The sequence below is a fragment of the Myxine glutinosa genome, chromosome 13 (assembly GCF_964187855.1).
Source record: "Myxine glutinosa chromosome 13, kmMyxGlut1.1, whole genome shotgun sequence".
In the NCBI taxonomy this organism is placed as follows: Eukaryota; Metazoa; Chordata; class Myxini; order Myxiniformes; family Myxinidae; genus Myxine; species Myxine glutinosa.
In genome coordinates, this window is record NC_136273.1 from 53,378,274 (window position 1) to 53,401,030 (window position 22,757).

The 22,757-nt window shown below is 47.2% G+C and overlaps 1 protein-coding gene across 1 annotated transcript; it reads left to right on the forward strand.

Moving 5' to 3' along the window:
• The first annotated feature begins 6,673 nt into the window (after nucleotides 1-6,673).
• LOC144888593 (uncharacterized) lies at nucleotides 6,674-15,372 on the forward strand. The gene is made up of 3 exons (XM_078767073.1): nucleotides 6,674-7,853; nucleotides 11,859-11,989; nucleotides 14,906-15,372. The coding sequence occupies exons 1-3, from the start codon at nucleotides 6,761-6,763 to the stop codon at nucleotides 15,089-15,091; spliced, it is 1,410 nt and encodes a 469-aa protein (XP_078623199.1). The 5' UTR covers nucleotides 6,674-6,760; the 3' UTR covers nucleotides 15,092-15,372.
• The last annotated feature ends 7,385 nt before the right edge of the window (nucleotides 15,373-22,757 follow it).

The window sequence follows — 22,757 nt, forward strand, 5'->3', positions numbered from 1 at the left end:
TGCATTTGATAGCAATGCCCTCAAGATGGACTTTGAGAGAACCGCTTGCACGTCAACTAATGCAAGAAAACATATCCAAAGAGGCTATTACCAACAGCAACTGTGGGTCCAAGCCCCATTTAGAGACGCCACCTTGATTATGAATGCCGAGTCTTATGGTTTTGTAAGAAGGGGCAGTTTATTAGTCCCTGAGATTGTGATCTCAAAACCCGAAGGCCTGCCAGATCCCTGTCGGTGTGGCAAGTGTGCTCGTAAGAATGGGTGTCCATGCAGGGTCGCTGATTTCAAGTGTTGCAAGTACTGCAAATGCAAAGGAGGTGATTGTTGTAAAAACCCTATCACTGAATGAACACTGCTCATCATCCTCATAACTGGACTCTGTTGTGTTACTCTTCATGTTCCTGTTCCCGACCCTGGTTTATGTGACACATAAACAGTACTATTGTGGTGTTCAAAGTTGTATTGTTGGCTGTTGGGCAAATTCCCTGCTGATCTTTGAAACATTAAGCTCTCTCGGTACTGCTGCCTACTAATAATAATACTAATAATAATTTTTTTTAATTACTTTTCTAATCTACGACGAGAGGGGCGAACCAGCTCTGGGACCCTCCGAAGGAACGCCGTTACGGGGCGTTGGTGGCACGGCTACTTCGTCGCCTCCGCGCACACAGGCCGAGTACTGCTGCCCGTCGCCTTCGCACACACAGGCCGAGTACTGCTACTTCGTCGCCTCCGTGCACACAGGCCGAGTACTGCCGCTCGCCACTCCTACTACTGCTCCTAAGGCGGATCCCGAGGCTGATGCTGCTGCACACCTCGTGGGCGCCGCCTCGCCCCGCCCACCACTCCCGCAACTCCTACTACTGCTCCTACGACGGATCCCGAGGCTGATGCTGCTGCTCGCCACTCCCGCAATTCCTACTGCTGCACCTACAACTGCTACCAGTGCTCAGCACCCGCGGCCCGGCTCTGTTCCACCCGCGGCCCGGCTCTGTTCCACCCGCGGCCCAGCTCTGTTCCACCCGCGGCCCGGCTCGGTTCCACCCACGGCCCGGCTCTGTTCCACCCGCGAACTACGTACACGCCCGTGGCGTGCCTTCTGGGGGGGCGCATGTAGTGGTTACCTTATGCACATGTCGCGGTTACCTTATTCACTTATCCGCATGTGACGGTTACCATTACGATGGGTTTGTTCTAACCCACGCACACGGACGTTTGGTTGTGTCGTCGTGACGCATGCGCGGCTGTTGGAGCCACGCCCTCCGAAGAGGGTGCTTGTTTTATATAAGCCGTTACGACTTCCATTCGCTAACAGTTGCTGGAGATTTCTGCACAATAAACTACCTCTTGTACCCAACGAAATGGCCTCTTCTTATCGTCTTCGGCAACCGCTAAAACATCATAATTATGGAACCAATGATGTCATCGTTAACAACACCTATTTCCCGTTCTTTACAATGAGCCATGTTGAAATTTTTTCCATGCAGCGGTTTTGGAGATATAGAGGTGCAACATTTTTCGGTTTTTCCAAGATGGCGCCTGTACCACATGACCTATGATGTCATGATAATGATTAAAATATTCTAAAGGAGGAGGCGCTCCTATGGTGAAATTTTCGTGTCTATTAGACCAACAGTTGCTGAATTTTTTTTTATAATGATCGGATGGATAAGTATTGTATTTGTCAAATTAAGATGTCATAACGAAGGCACCGATGACATCATCATTACATATCTTATTCCCCATGGGGAGTAGTTGACAATGAGCCAGGTCTCAATTTTTTCCATGGAGTGGTTTCAGAGATATAGAGGTGCGACGTTTTTCCAAGATAGCGCCTGAACCACATGAGATATGACATCATAATAATCATTAAAATATTCTGCAGGAGGAGGCCCTCCTATGGTGAAAATTTCATGTCAATCGGACCAACGGTTGCCGAGAAAATGAATTTTTAAAATGCAGACACAGCAACGGCACACGTACGCACAAGAATGCTTCATCCTGGTTTTCGCTTCGTGAGCGCTGGGTAACAAGAGGCTCAAGAGGGAACGTTCGCTCTCAATGCCCAGACGCCAGACGAACAAGGGGACGAGGAGAAGATGCCGGCACACAACCATCACTGCCAGTCCCAAATCCGAGAAGGGGGAGGAGAGGAGCAACAACGATCGTTCGCTATGGCATCCAGAACGAGAAGGGAAACTGTCTGCCGCTCCAACTACTTTGTACACACTGCTCTGACGCCATTTGTCAAGTCTTTCTCGGTCTTCCCTGTCCTCTACTTCCTTCGACATTCATTTCCATCACTCTTCTCAACCAGTAACTTTAATCCTTCCTCAACACATGACCGAACCAGCTCAACCTGTTTCTCTTCACAGCATCCATCACAGGTTATATTCCCATCATCTTTCACAATTCATCATTTGTCTTCCTCTCTCTCAACGATACCCTGCACATCCACCGAACCATTCGCATTTCCACCCTTTCCAGCCTTCGTTGCTGCTCTACATTCATTACCCATGTCTCGCTTTCATAAATCATAACACTTCTCACACATGCAGCATACACCTTTCCCTTCAGCTTCAACGACACTCCCCCCCCCCCCCGCCCCCTCATCAGCACGCCACTCAGTTCCCGAAACTTCTTCCATGCACATCTCACTCCAGCAAGCATTGCTGAGTCTGATCCACCTTCTCCATTCAGCATGTCTCCTAGGTAGCAAAATGTTTTCACACCTTCCAGCTTCACGCTGTCTCCAAGATCCAACTCAACATTACCTCCATCTGTAGCTCCCTCTGTGCACACCTCACATTTGAATGTAGCTGTCACACTGGTTAATGACCCTCTCAGCCCACTACATTTTTGATGAACCCACTCAGCGCACATTGAACATTGAATGGAGTTCACTCCGACACCCTTCCTGCACACAGCACGTGGTCACTTCCCAGTTATTTACACTTCACCACATGCTTTACCACTTGCCATCACCTTCGTTTTTCTTAATATGCACCTTCAGACATTTTGTCTCCATACATTCCTTCTACTTGTTCATCTTCTCCTTCAGTCCATCCATACTTTCTGCCATCAACACCAGATCATCTGCATTCAACTCCCACGACAAACCCTCCTCTACATTCCGAGCCAGCACCTCCATCACAGCTACAAATAGTAGTGGACTTAGTACCGACCCCTGATGCAATCCCACCTTCAGCTCAAACTTACCACTTTTCCCGTGCTTTGTCCTTACAGCTGTGCATGCTCTCTCGTACACTGCCATCACCACTCTGATCAACCATTCCTCCACTCCTAACCTCCTCAATGCCCATGTCACTACATCGCGTGGAACCCTATTGAATGCTTTCTCCAGATCAACAAACCCAAGAAACAACTCCGCCCTCTTCTCCATGTACTTCTCCTGCAACTGCGTTCAATAAAAAGCACATCTGTCGTTCCTCTTCCTGGCATAAATCCAAACTGCATTTCGTCGATCTTCACTTTCTTCCTTATCCTCCTCTCCAACACCCTTTCCATTACCTTCATTCCATGCTCCAATAACTTTATCGCTCGATACGAGCCACAGACCAGAGGGTCACCTTTCCCCTTGTATTGAGGGACAAGGGTACTCAGTTCCCAACCACTGGAATGCAGCCTTCTTTCACCACCAGATTACAGATCTCTGTCATTCTCTTCACACCTCAACTACCCGCTGCCTTCAACATATCTCCCACAGCTGCCGTAGGCCCTCCTGCTTTTCTACTCTTCATTGCTTTTATCGCTTGCTCAACTTCCTTCTCCGTTATCTTCTCTGCCGGTCCAAAAACTGGATTACTCTCGATGTTGCCGTCCCATTCATTCTCTGCATTGAACAGCATTTCCATATATCTCTTCCATCTCCCTTTAATTCCATCTGGGTCCACAACCATTTGTCCCAATTCATCCTTCAAGCAACTCACCCCCATCACATTGCACCTCTCTTTTGCTATCTGCTTTGCAATCCTGAATACCACTCTCTGACCCTCTTCCGAATCCAAGCGTTTTCTGAACATTTTCCTACATGCCTCCTGCGCTTTTGCTGCCTCTTTCTTTGCACCCTTCTTGGCTGCCTCATAACTTTCATGCTCTGCCTTTTCTTCCCCCGTACCCTTCGCCTTCTGCCACTCCTTGAACTTCTTCCTCTTCTCGTCAATCCTCTTTCCAAATTCATCATCCCACCACAATGTTTCCTAGTGCCTCGGTGGTCCTTTTGTCCATCCACATACCTCACCAACGGCTCTAAACAGACTATCTTTCATTGACATCCAACCACTTTCAAGCTCAACCACATCATCCTCTACCCTACTCAGCCTCTCTTTTAATGCCTCCCTTACTGTCACCTCTTTCAACCTCCACACCTTCATTCTCGGTTGGTACTTCACCCGCCGAGCTCTCCTCGCACCTTTCACCCTTATGTCGCAGACAACTAAGTGGTGCTGTGAAACAGCCTCCTCCCCCGGGATCACCTTTGTGTCCCAGAGGTGCCCCCTATCTCGCCTACGCACCATCAGGTAGTCAATGGTTGTCGTCGACCCACCAGATGTGTATGTAACAAGCTTATTATCCTCTTTCTGGAACTGAGTATTACAAAACAACAAATCAGCTCCATCAGCAAACTCCAAAATCCTTTCACCTACTCCATTCCTCACACCATATCCGCAACCCCCATGAACTCCCTCAAAACCGTCCATACTTCTTCCCACATGTCCATTTAGGTCTCCTCTGACCACAACAACTTCCTCATCTTTCACGTTTTCCATCAGCTTCTCTATCGCACACCAGAAATTGTCCTTCTCTTCATCGCTCCGACCAACCTGCAGAGCATATCCTGAGATGACGTTCACCAAGAGCTTTCCAATCATTATTTTCACCATCATCAACCTTTCACTTACTCTAGTCACACTCACCACACTGTCTACTCCTCAGAAAACAGGACACCAACACCATTCACACCTTCCGGACACCCTTGCCACACACACTTGTGTTTCTGTCCCTGCCTACCCTTCACCATTCTCACACCACTTCCCTCCATCTCGTCTCCTGCACACAACATATGTCCACTCTTCTTCTGACCAATACTTCCACCACTTCTCCTGATCTCCCTGTCATTGTCCCCACATTCTATGTCCCAAACCTCAGAAACCGTTCTCCACGTGGGGCATCAGACGTTTCGTCGTCATAATTGGAGTGATTTCCACCCTTGCTTCGATCGGGTTCCCCACCTTGCTTTTTGACAAGAGGGGGTGAGGACCCCCACGGGGTACTTCGGGCTGTACCCTGCCCATATGTAATTGAATTGTCATGGTTCCCTTTTTGAGGCAATGTTTTATGGCAGGATGCCCTTCCTGACGCCAATCCTTTTAGTCACCTATTACGACATGCGGGGATACCGTGTACCTATTCTAAACTGGGGTACACACTGGGAAAATTAAGAACAGGGATACAACACCACAACCAAAAGACCCAGAAGACGCAAAAGTCCCTGAAGACCTGTAACACCCAATAGACCCTTTAGACCCATTAAACCCCAAGATCCTCAAGACTCTAAAGATCCTCAAGACCACTTTTACTTTGAAGACCCTTTCAATACTTTAGACACCTTGCGATCCCTTCACCATTCCAACCTTATATACCCTTTAAGCCTTTACACCCCTTAAGTCCCTTTCGACCACTTAGACCTCAACACCATTTAGCCCCCCTGCACCTTTCAGACCGATTATACTGCTTGGACCCTTGGCTATTTAGACGTTGGAGCTTTGCACCACTTGGACATTTTTTGATTGCAAATAAATTACAAATAAATAATATCACCAATATTACAAATACATTCATACAAAACAAATGTTTGTATTATGAAATGTTTGTATTATGATTGGTGTAAATCATAGAAACTCAAGTTCAATAAAGTCATTATCCTCAGTTTAAACAAGTCCGTGCCTCTGCAGCAACGTGTGGTGAGTCGAGCGCAGCGAGCTGAACCTTGCGAGTATATACAGTATATACAAATTTAGGTTGCCTGATTGTTTTTGCATCTCCATTCCTTGTATAACTATTTCGATAGGACGCAATTCCTGACCCGATTATATCATTTTGGATTGGTGCTTAACGGGCACAGTGTTGTATTCCAAAGTGCAGCATTGAGCTGTGTGACTCATCTGCCATTCACGAAAACTGGTTGAGTTATTACCAGCACCAAGAAGGAATCAAAATTCTTACTCAAACATCAGGCCTGGCCAGCAAGGTTGTGAAAGACTTCGGCCAAGCTTGTGGATTATATTTTGGCCGTTAAAGGCTTCGACTGAGTAGTTTTGTTTGGACACGTTTGTGGTATCTAAATTAAAGACTTTTAAAAACTCTTTTAATGTCAATTATTTTATAATTCTGATAAATATTACCATTATGAATCTGAATTACGCTACACAACACCAAATTATTTCACAAAAGAAAAATTTTTAAAATTTAAAATGTTTAAAATAATTGCGGAGGATTAACACAATTTGGTGGTGTGTTTTTGTCTTTTATTTCCTAGACTTGAGGATGTCGCAACACAATGTCCACCTGCAAGGTGGTGCCAATGCAAAGCCTGCAACCACTGTTGGTGCCAATTAAATAGGCCTGGTGGGTGGCTCAATCGGGGCGACGAGTACTCCTCCTTTACTGGCTGCTGAAGCAAAAAAGGTGGATTATCTTCAGGTGAAGAAAAGAGTTTTAACCAAGTAATCCAGTATCAATGGCCGGCAAAGCAGGTGGCCCACCATCTGTGGCTGGAGAATCAGGGGCTGGCAATGCCCTGTCTGTGGCTGGGAAATCCACGCCTGTGGTCGGCAAAGATGCGGCCTCTCACCCAACTCCTGTGGGCGGCAAATCTGTGTCTATGGCCGGCAAATCTGTGGCTGCTGGCTCAACTCCTGTGACCAGAAAATCCACGTATATGGCCGGCAAAGCTGTGGCCTCTGGCCGAGCATCTGTGGCTGGCAAATCAACAGCTGGTGGCACAGAATCTGTGCCTGGCAAGGCAACGGTCAGAGAAACAGTGTCTCTGGCCAGCAAAGCAGGGACCGGTGGAACGGTGTCTCTGGCCAGCAAAGCAGGGACCGGTGGAACGGTGTCTCTGGCCAGCAAAGCAGGGACCGGTGGAACGGTCTCTCTGGCCAGCAAAGTAGGGACCGGTGGAACGGTGTCTCTGGCCAGCAAAGCAGATACCGGTGGAACGGTGTCTCTGGCCAGCAAAGCAGGGGCTGGTGGAACGGTCTCTCTGGCCAGCAAAGCAGGGGCTGTTGGAACGGTCTCTCTGGCCAGCAAAGCAGGGGCTGGTGGAACGGTCTCTCTGGCCAGCAAAGCAGGGGCTGGTGGAACGGTCTCTCTGGCCAGCAAAGAAACAGCTGTTGGAACAGTGTCTCTGGCCAGAAAAGCAGGGGCTGGTGAACAGGCGTCTGTGTCCGACAAAGCAGCAGCCGATAGCCGAGCATCTGTGACCAGCAAAGCAGCGACCAGTACCCTGGCCCGAGCATCTGTGATCAGCAAAGCAGCGACCAGTACCCTGGCACCAGTGGCCGTTATAACACCAACCAGTGGCCCTGCATCTATGGCTGGCAAATCAACAGCTGCAAGGCCAGCATCGTTGAGCAACAAATCAGTGCCCAGTAGCCCGTCATCGGTGGTGAACAATGCAGCGACCGGTGGTCCGACATCAATGGCTAACAAAGCGGCAAACGGTGACCCAGCATTGATGGGGAAAAAAGGAGTTACAAGTGGTCCAGCATCGATGGCTGGGAAACCTGCAACAAATAGACTGGCCACAGAAGTAGGCACAGAAATAGCAGGTAGAGCACCCAACACCTCTTTCCAAGATAAACTTTGTCCTGATGTATATAAAAAGTTGAGCTGAGAATATAAAAAGTCCATATATAATCTGCTTGTCGTGTTTTTTTTTTTTGTTTTTTTTTGTATACATAATCGAGGCTCGTGAAATAGCTAACACTTATCACACAAACACATCAAACAGACAAACAACCAAAGTATATAAAAAGGGGAGCGGTGGACGAGATGGGGAGAGAAGGGGAAGCACATAAACACAACATTTGTGAGGGACATCGGGAATGTGTGGGAGGGAGAGGGCTTGGGGGGAGGCAGCGTGGGAAGGAGTGGGGTGGGAGTCGTGATGTATATTTTATTCAGACAATGAGAGTCATCAGCTTTTCCAAACATTTTTTTAATGAAAAATTGACTTTGTAATAAGTAACAGCTATGATATTTTTTACCCCCATTAACCTTCCCCAAATCCACCGCTTTCCAAATTTCCAGCTTTTCCTTCCATTCTGTGATGGAATGTTTGTGGCTGTATCCATCTTGTTCACCCACTGTGTCCCTCCCACCCCTCCCCCATATCATGCCAATAGTATCTATATATTTTCAGGTTATAACCCAATAAACTTTTCTGTATATATTCAGGTTAGGCATATGTTACTGCAGGCATCATGAATATGTGAGGCTGTGTGAATCACCCTGATAACTTTTGTTATATCTGTGGGGAATACACTCCACGTAGCCAGTGCAAGAACCTTACCAAGAGGGTGAAAGCTGCTTTCAAGTATTATTTTGAATGTAAAGTTGGAGACCAAGACAAGAGCTGAGCACCTCATGTTTTCTGCACCGTGTGTAACTCGGGCCTTATGCAGTGAGTGGTTCAGTGGAAAAAGGAAGGGAATGCCTTTTGCTGTGCCAATGATATGGCGTGAGCCAACGAATCATCACTCTGAATGCTACTTTGGTATGACAAATATTGCTGCTTTCTCAACGAAAACAACAACAACAACAACAGGCATTTTAAGGACATTTTCCCTGCAAGAGCGCGGGTTAGCCTTGCGGTCCCCAGGACAATATTCTCCATTTTGCCCTATTTTCTGCATCTCCCCTTGTTAACCCCCTTGCCCGCATTTCTTCTTCCACCATCTTTAGCCAAGTCTTTCTCGGTCTTCCCCGTCTTATACTTCCTTCTACATTCATTTCCATCACTCTTCTCAACCAGTCACTTTCATCCTTCCTCAACACATGACCAAACCATCTCAACCTGTTCCTCTTCACAGCATCCATCACAGGCTCTATTCCCATCATCTTTCGCAATTCATCATTTGTCTTCCTCTCTGTCAACGATACTCCACACATCCACCGAACCATTCGCATTTCCACCCTTTCCAGCCTTCGTTGTTGCTCTACGTTCATTACCCATGTCTCGCTCCCATAAATCATAACACTTCTCACACATGCAGCATACACCTTTCCCTTCAGCTTCAACGACACTCCCCTCCTCGTCAGCACGCCACTCAGTTCCCGAAACTTCTTCCATGCACATCTCACTCGAGCAACCGCTGCCGAGTCTGATCCACCTTCTCCATTCAGCATGTCTCCTAGGTAACAAAATGTTTTCACACCTTCCAGCTTCACGCCGTCTCCAAGATCCAACTCAACATTTCCTCCATCTGCAGCTCCCTCTGTGCACACCTTACATTTGAATGTAGCTGCCACATTGGTTAAAGACCCTCTCAAACCACTACATTTTTGATGAACCCACTCAGCGCACATTGGACATTGAATGGAGTTCACTCCGACACCCTTCCTGCACACAGCACACGGCCACTTCCCAGTTCTTTCCACCTCACCACACGCTTTACCACTTGCCATCACCTTCGTTTTTCCGATATTCACCTTCAGACCTTTTGTCTCCATACAGTCCTTCCACTTGTTCATCTTTTCCTTCAGTCCATCCACACTTTCTGCAATCAACACCAGATCATCTGCATGCAACAACTCCCACAGTAAACGCTCCTTTACGTTCTGAGCCAGCACCTCCATGACAGCGACAAATAGTGGTGGACTTAGTACCGACCCCTGATGCACTCACACCTTCACCTCAAACTCACCACTGTTCCCGTTCTTCGTTCTTACAGCTGTGTCTCTGTAAACTGTGAACAATGTACTCTTTTGTACATTGCCATCACGACTCTGATCAACCATTCCTCCACTCCTAACTTCCTCAATGCCCAAGTCACTACTTCACATGGAACCCTATCGAATGCTTTCTCCAGATCAACAAACCCAAGAAAGAACTTCTTCCTCTTCTCCATATACTTCTCCTGCAACTGCCTCACAATAAAAAGCGTGTCTGTCGTTCCTCTTCATGGCATAAATCCAAACTGCATTTCGTCAATCTTCACTTTCTTCCTTACCCTCCTCTCCAACACCCTTTCCAATACCTTCATTCCATGCTCCAATAACTTTATTGCTCGATACGAGCCGCAGTCCAGAGGGTCACCTTTGCCCTTGTATAGAGGGACAAGGGTACTCAATTCCCAATCCACTGGAATGCGGCCTTCTTTCACCACCAGATTACAGATCTCTGTCATGCTCTTCACACCCCAATTTCCCGCTGCCTTCAACATATCTCCCACAAATCCCGTCGGCCCTCCCGCCTTTCTACTCTTCATTGCTTTTATCGCTTCCTCAACTTCCTTCTCGGTTATCTTCTCTGCCGGTCCTAAAACTGGGTTACTCTCTATGTTGCCATCCCATTCATTCTCTGCTTTCAACAATATTTCCATATATCTCTTCCATCTTCCTTTAATTCCATCTGGGTCCACAACGATTTGTCCCACTTCATCCTTCAAGCAACTCACCCCCATCACATCACACCTCTCTTTCGCTATCTGCTTTGCAATCCTGAATACCGCTCTCTGACCCTCTTCCAAATCCAAGCGTTCTCCGAACTTTTTCCTACATACCTCCTGTGCCTTTGCTACCTCTTTCTTTGCAGCCTTCTTGGCTGCCTTATAACTTTCATGCTCTGCCTTTTCTGCCCCCGTACCCTTTGCCTTCTGCTACTCCTTGAACTTCTTGCTCTTCTCGTCAATCTTCTTTCCAACTTCATCATCCCACCACCATGTTTCCGAGTGCCTCGGTGGTCCTTTTGTCCATCCACATACCTCACCAACGGCTCCCAACAGACTATCTTTCATTGACATCCAACCACTTTCAAGCTCAACCACATCATCCTCGACCATACTCAGCCTCTCTTTTAATGCCTCCCTCACTGTCACCTCTTTCAACCTCCACACCTTCATTCTCGGTTGGTACTTCACCCGCCGAGCTCTCCTCGCACCTTTCAACCTTATGTCGCAGACAACCAAGTGGTGCTGTGAAACACCCTCCTCCCCCGGGATCACCTTTGTGTCCCGGAGGTGCCCCCTATCTCGCCTACGCACCATCAGGTAGTCAACGGTTGTCGTCGACCCACCTGACGTGTATGTAACAAGCTTATTATCCTCTTTCTGGAGCTGAGTATTACAAATCAACAAATCAGCTCCATCAGCAAACTCCAAAATCCTTTCACCTTCTCAATTTCTCACACCATATCCGTATGTCCACTCTTCTTCTGACCAATACTTCCACCACTTCTCCTGATCTCCCTGTCATTGTCCCTACATTCCATGTCCCAAACCTCAGAAACCGATCTCCACGTCGGACTAAAAAGTCTAAATAGCTGAAAGGTCGACAGTCAAAGGTTTGTAAAGATCCAAAGGGTGTAAGGGGTCTGAGAGTTCAAAGGGTCTCACGTCGAAGGTCTAAAATACAAGGTCTGTAACGTCTAAGGGATCTAAAAGTCCTTAAGGTCTCAAAGGTACATGCCAGGAGATCGTAATTCACGCACTTAACATGGTGCCTGTTGTTAAGTTCAGAAACTCGAGTATTCTATATGGCACTGGGGTTTAAAACAAATGGGTAGTCCTGCATGAATTTCATCTCGCCTTAAGACTCGTGGGCCTTGTCAGCAGGTTCTTTGCCAGAGATCCAGGCTGACCTCAAGGAGAAGACACCAATGAGTCTGCTGAACGAACTTGCTCATTTCAACAATCTGAAGCCACAGTACAAGGTCATCAAGGAAGAGGGTCCTCCTCATGCCAAGGTCAGCAATGAAAGTTGGCCCACTTGATCCATATGAATTGAAAGTCCTTTATAAATAAATATATGGTGCCTCAAAACAGTTTACTGAGAAAATGCGTCATCGATTATTTTGTTCCAGTTGCGTATTGTTTCAATTTTTTTTTTGAAGCAGTCATTGTGATAATTTCTTTCATTTTGTCTTTAAGTTGCTGGCCAAGTTTATCTTCATGTTGTCTCATGTGCAAATATTTCCATGATATTATAAATTCGTATCTCATGTAATAATTTTGTTGATTTGTAATACTCAGTTCCAGAAAGAGGATAATAAGCTTGTTACATACACGTCAGGTGGGTCGACGACAACCGTTGACTACCTGATGGTGCGTAGGCGAGATAGGGGGCACCTCCGGGACACAAAGGTGATCCCGGGGGAAGAGGCTGTTTCACAGCACCACTTGGTTGTCTGTGACATAAGGGTGAAAGGTGCGAGGAGAGCTCGGCGGGTGAAGTACCAACCGAGAATGAAGGTGTGGAGGTTGAAAGAGGTGACAGTGAGGGAGGCATTAAAAGAGAGGCTGAGTATGGTCGAGGATGATGTGGTTGAGCTTGAAAGTGGTTGGATGTCAATGAAAGATAGTCTGTTGGGAGCCGTTGGTGAGGTATGTGGATGGACAAAAGGACCACCGAGGCACTCGGAAACATGGTGGTGGGATGATGAAGTTGGAAAGAAGATTGACGAGAAGAGCAAGAAGCTCAAGGAGTAGCAGAAGGCAAAGGGTACGGGGGCAGAAAAGGCAGAGCATGAAAGTTATAAGGCAGCCAAGAAGGCTGCAAAGAAAGAGGTAGCAAAGGCACAGGAGGCATGTAGGAAAAGGTTCGAAGCACGCTTGGATTCGGAAGAGGGTCAGAGAGCGGTATTCAGGATTGCAAAGCAGATAGCAAAAGAGAGGTGTGATGTGATGGGGGTGAGTTGCTTGAAGGATGAAGTGGGACAAATCGTTGTGGACCCAGATGGAATTAAAGGAAGATGGAAGAGATATATGGAAATACTGTTGAATACAGAGAATGAATAGGATGGCAACATAGAGAGTAACCCAGTTTTAGGACCGGCAGAGAAGATAACCGAGAAGGAAGTTGAGGAAGCGATAAAAGCAATGAAGAGTAGAAAAGCGGGAGGGCCGACGGGAGTTGTGGGAGATATGTTGAAGGCAGCAGGAAATTGGGGTGTGAAGAGAATGACAGAGATCTGTAATCTGGTGGTGAAAGAAGGCCGCATTCCAGTGGATTGGGAACTGAGTACCCTCGTCCCTCTATACAAGGGGAAAGGTGACCCTCTGGACTGTGGCTCGTATCGAGCAATAAAGTTATTGGAGCATGGAATGAAGGTATTGGAAAGGGTGTTGGAGAGGAGGATAAGGAAGAAAGTGGAGATTGACGAAATGCAGTTTGGATTTATGCCAGGAAGAGGAATGACAGACGCGCTTTTTATTGTGAGGCAGTTGCAGGAGAAGTACATGGAGAAGAGGAAGCAGTTGTTTCTTGGGTTTGTTGATCTGGAGAAAGCATTCGATAGGGTTCCACGTGAAGTCGTGACATGGGCATTGAGGAAGTTATGAATGGAGGAATGGTTGATCAGAGTGGTGATCGCAATGTACAAAAGAGCACGCACAGCTGTAAGGACGAAGGACGGGAACAGTGGTGAGTTTGAGATGAAGGTGGGAGTGCATCAGTGGTCGGTACTAAGTCCACTACTATTTGTAGCTGTGATGGAGGTACTGGCTCGGAACGTAAAGGAGGGTTTACCGTGGGAGTTGTTGTATGCAGATGATCTGGTGTTGATTGCAGAAAGTATGGATGGACTGAAGGAGAAGATGAACAAGTGGAAGGAATGTATGGAGACAAAAGGTGTGAAGGTGAATATCGGAAAAACGAAGGTGATGGCAAGTGGTAAAGCATGTGGTGAGGTGGAAAGAACTGGGAAGTGGCCGTGTGCTGTGTGCAGGAAGGGTGTCGGAGTGAATTCCATTCAATGTACAATGTGCACTGAGTGGGTTCATCAAAAATGTTGTGGTCTGAGAGGGTCATTAACCAGTGTGGCCGCTACATTCAAGTGTAAGGTGTGCACAGAGGGAGCTGCAGATGGAGGAAATGTTGAGTTGGATCTTGGAGACGGCGTGAAGCTGGAAGGTGTGAAAACATTTTGTTACCTAGGAGACATGCTGAATGGAGAAGGTGGATCAGACTCGGCAGCAGTTGCTCGAGTGAGATGTGCATGGAAGAAGTTTCGGGAACTGAGTGGCATGCTGACGAAGAGGGGAGTGTCGTTGAAGCTGAAGGGAAAGGTGTATGCTGCATGTGTGAGAAGTGTTATGATTTATGGGAGCGAGACATGGGTAATGAACGTAGAGCAGCAACGAAGGCTGGAAAGGGTGGAAATGCGAATGGTTCGGTGGAAGTGCGGAGTATCGTTGAGAGAGAGGAAGACAAATGATGAATTGCGAAAGATGATGGGAATAGAGCCTGTGATGGATGCTGTGAAGAGAAACAGGTTGAGATGGTTTGGTCATGTGTTGAGGAAGGATGAAAGTGACTGGTTGAGAAGAGTGATGGAAATGAATGTAGAAGGAAGTAGAGGATGGGGAAGACCGAGAAAGACTTGGCTGAAGATGGTCGAAGAAGAAATGCAGGCAAGGGGGTTAACAAGGGGAGATGCAGAAAATAGGGCAATATGGAGAAGATTGTCATGGGGACCGCAAGGCTAACCCCCGCTCTAGCAGGGAAAATGGCCTTAAAATGCCTGTTGTTGTTTTGTTGTATCTCATGTAATACCTTTTGGGCCACTCTGTATTTCAATGCATCAACGGTCCATTTTATGGTCTGGCATCCATTTACTTTACCCCCTTGATAACACTCTTTATTGTCGTCTTCCCTGATGTAGCTCTTCACAGTGCAGCTGGTGCTAGGTGAGCAATGCTGCGAGAAAACAACAAACACCGTTAAGAAAGCCAAGCACATGGCAGCTCAAGAAATCCTTAACAAGACGACGCTCAGCAAGCCTGTCCCCCGCCATCTGAAGCACACCACAAGCAGCCACTTGACCACGTCGACGAGCACAGGTATTTAGATTTCCTGTTATTATCGAAGGTGGCCAGAGGTTATGTTTTCATCCCAGTCTGTTTGTCTGTGAGCAGGATATCTCAAAAAGTTATGGACGGATTGGGATGAAATTTGGTGGACAAGTTGGGTGGGTATGTGACAAAGACGAATTGATCAGATTTTTGGGAAGATCTGGATCCAGATACGATAATATTTGAAGTGATCCTTCACTCTTGAGAGATGGGTACAAAAACAATACATAGCATGATATCTCAATAAGTTGTGGATAGGTTTTGACAAAACTTGGTGGATGACCATGGTAGGTGACAAGCCGATTAGAGTTTGGTTCAGTTCCGGTTCCAAATCTGGCCTATCAGTGGCATACAAAACATAAACTGTTCAGTCTAGCAGAGGTATGCGCTCTACCGAGTGCCGTTCAAGTTTATATTGTGATGGATGTCATCACAGATAACTCTAAAAGGCCCCCGCATCTATAAAAAGATCACAGCCGCCATCCACAACACTCACCTCTAACCGGATGCTCATGCCGTGTCAGCTTACCGTACCTGTGAGATGACTGAAGCAGATGGGGAACCATGCCGGCAGCCACGCAACAGATGTGAATTAGCCCACAAACTAACATTACGTGCTGCACCATGTCTTATATCAGAGAGGAATAAACTGCTTCGGCTAATTACCCACAGGATAAGTTACCCAAACTCGAACAGGACAAGTCAAGATAGCGTTCTTTATATCACACAGGTTTAATTGCAGCTAGCAAGTCAAGAAGTTGTGAGAAAACAAGCAATTATAACCATACAATAAATTGGGGGTCTTTCTCTCTCTAAAAGCAGGCAGGATGGTGATCTTTCTGTCTTCCACCGACACTTCTCCGGCCTTGCTCCCCCAGCTCTGCCTGTGATCTGTCCCTCAAATATTCCTGCAGGACACACAAGATCTGCCAGTAACCCTCTTCTGCTGAAACTACCAAAAAGAAGACTTTCTGCTCACCTTCACTCTTTCATTCCTCTTTTTTCCATAAGCGGTTTGACTTTTTTATTTGTGTGGGGGTGGGCAAGGGCTTTATCTATCTATAATTCCACTAATCTCTGTGTGTATGTTTGTTTGTACGTTTGTTTGTTTGTTTGTATGTCTGTGACCGCTGTTTCTCGACAACTACCGGTCCGATATACTTGAAACTTGCCAGGTATATTGCTGGGGACCCGAGGATGTGCCTTTTCAAGGTTTCATATTAATCGGACAATTACTTACCGAGCTATGTCCAAAAAACGATTCGACCAATCAGAGAGCAGCGAGCTATCGCGTGTGCCGAACGTGGCGAACACACTCTGCCTCGGATGGCACATTTGAGAGCGTATTCATTTATTTCACGTTGGCAAACTATGTTGCCGTTAAACTATGTTTTAAAACTAATTAAAACTAATTTGCGATTCATCGTAACTGCGATTTGCGACCTTCCGGACAGTCAAATGAGGACGTCACTTCCGGACTTACGTAGCGGCTAGCGGGCGCCATTTGGAGGAGCTGGGAGGACTCAGTCGTGATAGAGTGAGCCTGAGTGAGCATATCAAGACAAGAACAAGATCTAGAAGGAGGTATGTACGGTGCGATTCATATAATATATTGTTTAGTTATCGTCGATGAGGAATTTGGGGGCCCGATTAACTGCAGCGCCATCCGAGCTGCGGCGTCGGGACGATACATTCATTGTACGGTAACATCACGCACTTACGGGCACGTCCTATATATATAGTACGGGCATGCCCTAGTATTAATAATGGGTAGCAAGGTCTGACTTCCAAAATTAATGTTAGTTAGTGTACTTACAGTGTACGTGAAATCACAAATACAGTTTACGTTCATTATTGTTACTCGCGTTTAAATACGGGATGTTTTTATCTTAATTATAAAGTACTGAAAAAAATTAAGGTGGGGGCATTGCCCCCCCCCCTTCTTCCCAAACTTCGCTGGTGCTTTTTTCGTTCCTCTGGAACAAACTCCCGCACTCTCTTCAATCCCACACCTACCTCCAGGTCTTTAATGCAGCTATTCATCACCATCTCTTATCTTCCCCCATTCAAAACCTTGATCTTTTCTACCCCCGTTAATATACCCCAAATCCACCTCCTTCAAATTCCGTTTTCTTTCCTGAAAGTCCTTGTAGTGTCCATCTTGTTTATCCCATGTACCCCACCCTAAGCCCTCTCCCTTCCACAGATCTTCTGATGTCCCTGTTCTCCACTGTTGTTGTGCTTCCCTCTCTCTCCCCCTCTTGTCTCCCGCCACTTTTATTGTCCGTTCTATGTGTTAGCTCTTACACGAGCCTCGACTTGGTGAACCAAAACCCCAAAAAACCCATCCGTTCCTTTCATGATTCAGATGGTACAGTCGTTGCCAAAAATATTGGCACTCGTGCACTTTTTTCAAATACCTCACAATTTTTATGAAAAATAAGTTGAAAGTATTTGGTCTCCACAATTCCTTATTTCATTGTTAATATTACAGAACTTTTGTTTTTGATTCAGAGCTTAATATATCCTTTTAAATCGGAAAATAAAAAGAAATGGCATTGACAAAATTATTAACACCCTAGACTTAATATTGGGCAGCACGCATGGCCTTTGGACAAAATAACTGCAGTCAAGCGCTTCCTATAGCCATGATGAGCTTCCTATACCTATCTACTGGCAGTTTGGCCCTCTCTTCTTGTGCAAACTGCTCCAGTTCTCCCAGATTTGAGGGGTGCCTTCTCCCAACTGCTGTTTTCAGATCTCCCCACAGGTGTTCAATGGGATTCAGATCTGGATTTATTGCTGGCCACTTCAGAACATTCCAGCGTTTTGTCTTGAACCATTCCTGGATGGTTTTTGAGGTGTGTTTGGAATCATTGTCCCACTGCAAGACCCATGACCTTGGATGGAGACCCAGCTTTCTGACACTGGGTTGAACATTGCGCTTTAAAATGCCTTGGTTATCTCCTGATTTCATGATGCCATGCACACATTCAAGGCACCCAGTGCCAGAGGCAGCACAGCAGCCCCAAAACATCACTGAACCTCCTCCATGTTTGACTGAAGGGAAGGTGTTCTTCTCTTTGAAGGTTTCATTTTGTTTTCTGTAAACATAGAGATGATGTGCTTCACCAAAAAGCTCTAATTTGGTCTCAACTAAACTTGTGAACAGCTGAAAGGATTCAAATTAAAACTTGGTGCAGGTATGTATAATGATGTAAACATGAACTGATTCAATTTTGGGGTCAAGAGGTCAAAGGTCAGAGGTCATGTCAGGTAAAAATGTCATAACTTGAGAACAACTGAATGGATTTAAAGCAAACTTCGTGCAAGTATTATCATGATGTAATAATGTGGGCAGAGGCATATCGGTCGACATCGTGACGTCAAAGAGTGTCGCTCTAGTTTACGATATTATCTCGCTTGATTTTATTGTATGCTTATTATTTGTAGTGGTCTTGTATATGCATAATATATTGTTACGGTTTTAGAACCTTCACTTGTAAATAATCTCTTGTAAATATCCCACTTATTAAATGATTAAAGGTAGCACCCTAATTAGTCCACAAGCAACACATAGGCCACCATAGGAACTTTAGTTATTTCATTATTATGTGTTTCAGATAACGCCGTGTTTCCAACAGTTGAATCTGCGCTGCATCAATTAAATAAGAATAGGCCCCCAAATCCCATTCCGGTCATTGTGCGGCTTCCCTCTAAAAGCGCCGCCATTAGCCATGCAGTCTGGCTCGAGGAAGAAGGGGGCGGGACGCTAAGGACAAGGTGTAGCCTGTCAACAAGCCGTCAAAGGCGTGGCCAGTAAGCCCCGACCAGCCAACCAGGGCTGAGGGAAGGTCGCTGGCGGGCGTGGCTTTGTGGAGCGCGGAGTGATACGGGATCGCGTGATATAAGCGAACGCGAAAGCCCTTTTACGGACTTGACTGGACTCGACTCGCTGGCGCTGATTAACACGGACTTTGAGCGGAGACGGACTTGCATTGAACAGAGCAGAAAGACTCTTTTGAGCGGATTGGGACTGCGCAGATAACTCGCTTTGAACGTGTATTGAACTCTGGATCTTGTTACGGATCTTGGAGAGGCGGTTTGAGGACGTTCAGTGGCGGAGACGCGTTTATACGAGTCCGATTGAGGAACGCATACGTGCGAGGCATTCCCGTCCCCCCCGCTATACGTAAGGTCCGCTCGCGGTCAACGACACGCGGAGCGCTGCCGGCCTGTTATCCACTACCACCACGGTGCGAGTTGGAGCCGGACCTCATCGCCGGACACTCTACCTGGACCTTCCACCCCACCAGCTACAATCCCCGTGTGAGTCTGTCTGTTTGTCTGGGGTCCATAGAATAAGACTGTTTAAGATTGCCCTGTGTCTGCTTCCTCTTCTTCTTCTTTGTACATCCTTTCCTTTCCTCTTCTTTTTGGTTTGTAAATAAATTGCTTTGTTCTTTCTTGGTTTTCCCCAATCTGATCGCATCCGTCCTTTCTATCCATTGAATACCTGTGGCACGATTACGACCGCTACAATCGGGTTTAGTCCCTTGTTAATGGCTCGGGTCGCGGATTGCTAACCGCTCGGCAATTTCCATCGTATCCGTGGTCTGAGCAGGAGTTATTTCCCTGCTTTACGGTCGGGTTGGTAAGTAGGTATTTGGGACTCCATTGACGAATGACCCTAGCCAATACCGACCGGAAGGAGCATTATAACTCCTAAGGACTCGGGTCGGCCAGTTAAAAAGACAAGGGGATTAACCCCCTCTTGATTAAGGGGAGCGTCGACCCCGAGATCCATAACAATTGGTGTCGGGGAGTGGGATTTGGACCCGAACCAAATTTTGTATGTTGTGAAAAAATTTGGTCAAAATTTCGAGCTGCCAAAATTTATTAAAACATCTAAATTTTGAATCGTGTCATGGATAATCAAGGCGATCGGATGCCGGTGGGGGAAAATGAGGGGGTAGAGGAAGAGTTGGAGGCAACCCAGGACCCCAGGGAACAATTGGGAGAGATGGAGGAGGAAAATAATGAGGGTGCGGTAGCAGCGGTTGCAGGCGCACAAAATGTCGGCGCCTCGCACAATGCGACGAGGGCCGCGCCCGCCGCGCAAGTGGGAGGGATGGACATGCAGGCCCTCATTGCGCAGCTGCAGACAGCCATACAATTGGGGGTGGACAGAATGCAGAAGCAAATTGGGGGATTGAGTAAGGAGATGTAAAAGAACAGGGAGCAATTGGGAAACCAAATTGGGGGATTGAAAGAAGGGTTAAGTGATATGGGAAACCAAATTGGGGGGCTAGAAAACAAATTAGGGGGCCAATTGGAGGACATGGGTGGATAAGCCTGAGAAATTAATGAGGGGTTAGCAAGGGAGGAGGCCCAGTATGAGATGAGACAAATGGGGAGAGACAGAGACCGCAGATCGGGCGGGAAAGGCACAATGGTATGCAATGGGGTAGTGCGGCTTGAGGAGCACAGGAGAAGCGAGCTGGAGCAAAGCACAGCCGGGTGGACTGGGATAGAAATCGCGCCCCGGGGTATGGGAAAGCCGGCGACCACAGAATTAGAAAATTCTATTTTATTAGCGTCGGCGGTCGTCGGGGACAAAGAGAATTTAATAAAAGAAATAGTCGTAGTGGGAATTGAAATTGGAGAGAAGGCAGACCTAGAAAATAAAGGGGAAGAAAAAATGGTATGTCGTCAAAGTCTGTCTTTGCATCAGGATGTCATGCTGCATAACCCCAATGAAAGTTTGCAGGTGGTGGAGCGGAGAAGAGGAAGCGCCAAGGTGAGCAGGAAACTGTATCACGGAGATGTATATGGTGCAAAAAGATTTTTGGCGCGCTTGGGGTTCAGACGTCACCCGGGCGCTGGTGGAAGGTCCGTGGTGCGCTGTGTGAAGGTGAATGGCGCGCATGTGAGAGAAAGGTGTGCGCCGAAGCGCGAGTGCGGTACAGAGTGTGAAAGTGAAGGTGAGTGCACAACAAAGTGTGAAAGTGAGGATGAATGCGGTACAGAGTGTGCGATGGTGGAGAGTGTGCGGGAGAGCACACCGGAGCATGTGATTGGGTGTGCAAAAGAGTGCACACCCATGGGTAGGGGTGCGCTGTGTGGGTGTGTGCAGGAGTGCACACCCAGGAGTGTTACTGGGGAGGTAACAAAGGCGTGTGCACAAGAGTGTGTGCGAGAGTGTATGGTGATGAAGTGTGTGGAAAGAATGAGTGCGCAAGAATGTGCGCGAGGGTGTGTAAGAAAGGAGTGTGCACGAGAAAGTGCGGTGACGAAGTGTAAGGAGTGCATGGAAGGCGCAGGGGCGCATCAATGTGCGAGAGAGGAGTGGGTCGCGAGGTGTGGATGTGAGAGTGCGACCCCAGCATCGACACGGACCGGGTTAGCGTTTAGGCCGATGTATAGCCGACGCGAGCTCTCGGTCCGTGCCGGGCTTTGTGTGCTGCGGGGACCGGCTGGGATCGGCAGTGCGGCGGTTTTGCAAGAACCGCCGTGCACGATCCGGGCCGGGCTCCACCCTGTTTGGTCGATTCCGCGCTTTGCCAGGCAAGGCGACCGGCCCGGTTCGAGGGAAGGTAGGAGGGGTCGGAGTGGTGCCCCCTTGCGGTGGCGACGCTCCAGCCGGGCATGGTCGGGCCATCGCTCATGGGGGCTCAAGGCATTGCGCCGGGATGGTGCCTGGAGCCTTGGCCCGAGTATGCCTCCTCCCCTGAATCGAATGCCAGACGGACTCAACCTGCAGGAGACCAAACCACCCAAATGCATTGCTCGGCTTTGCGAAGCCGAGCTTTGATAATGCAATGATGCACCGAGAGGCTCAAGTATATTGGACAAATGGTGATAGTTGGACTTGATACCCAGTGTCGAGGGATTGTAATCCTACCATCCCTCACACTGGGGGCAAAGGAGCTGTAGTTTATGGGGTTTGGCGGTGAAAACCTAACCAGGGAGGGTTAGGATAATGTTAGGGCTCTAGAAAGATGCCTATAGGTGACTTGAGATTTAAGTAGTGACTTGAACAGGTAGTGGGGACGTAGAGTAGAGTAGTTGGTTGATAATGACGAGGGAGTGCATAGTCTTAAGGGATGACGGGGAAGCACGAGTGTTAGAAGGAAAAAGTCAGGTAGATGATGCTGTGTGTGTGCGAATCTTATTGTTGAAATGAGGCAATGGTGTGCTGGTGAGGATGTTGAAATGAGGCAATGCCAAGAGTGATGTATTGTGAGGGATTGTGAATGAATGGCATTGTGTTGAGTGTGTTAAGGATATTTTCCTACAGTAGTATGTAATAGATTAACCAAAAATTCAATGTCCATCAACTTGTCAGAAGAGAGTCACAAATTTTAATTCCCGAGGAGGACACTTTCTGTCTGCCAGAAAATACACAGCAAGACACAATATCCTTTATCAAACCAAGGAGAGCATGGTACAATTCACAAAAACACACAAGGAAGATTTACAATAAATCCTAGATCAAAGTCCAAAGTGAAAATCCTGGTACAGTAGGGATGCACAAAGAAACATCATACCAAACACCAGCATGCACAGTATACAGTTAACATACAGAATCGACCAGCCAAGTGAAGTATCCTAAGTACAGCAAACCAATATCAGTAGTGTATATATGTTGCTTCTGGGACA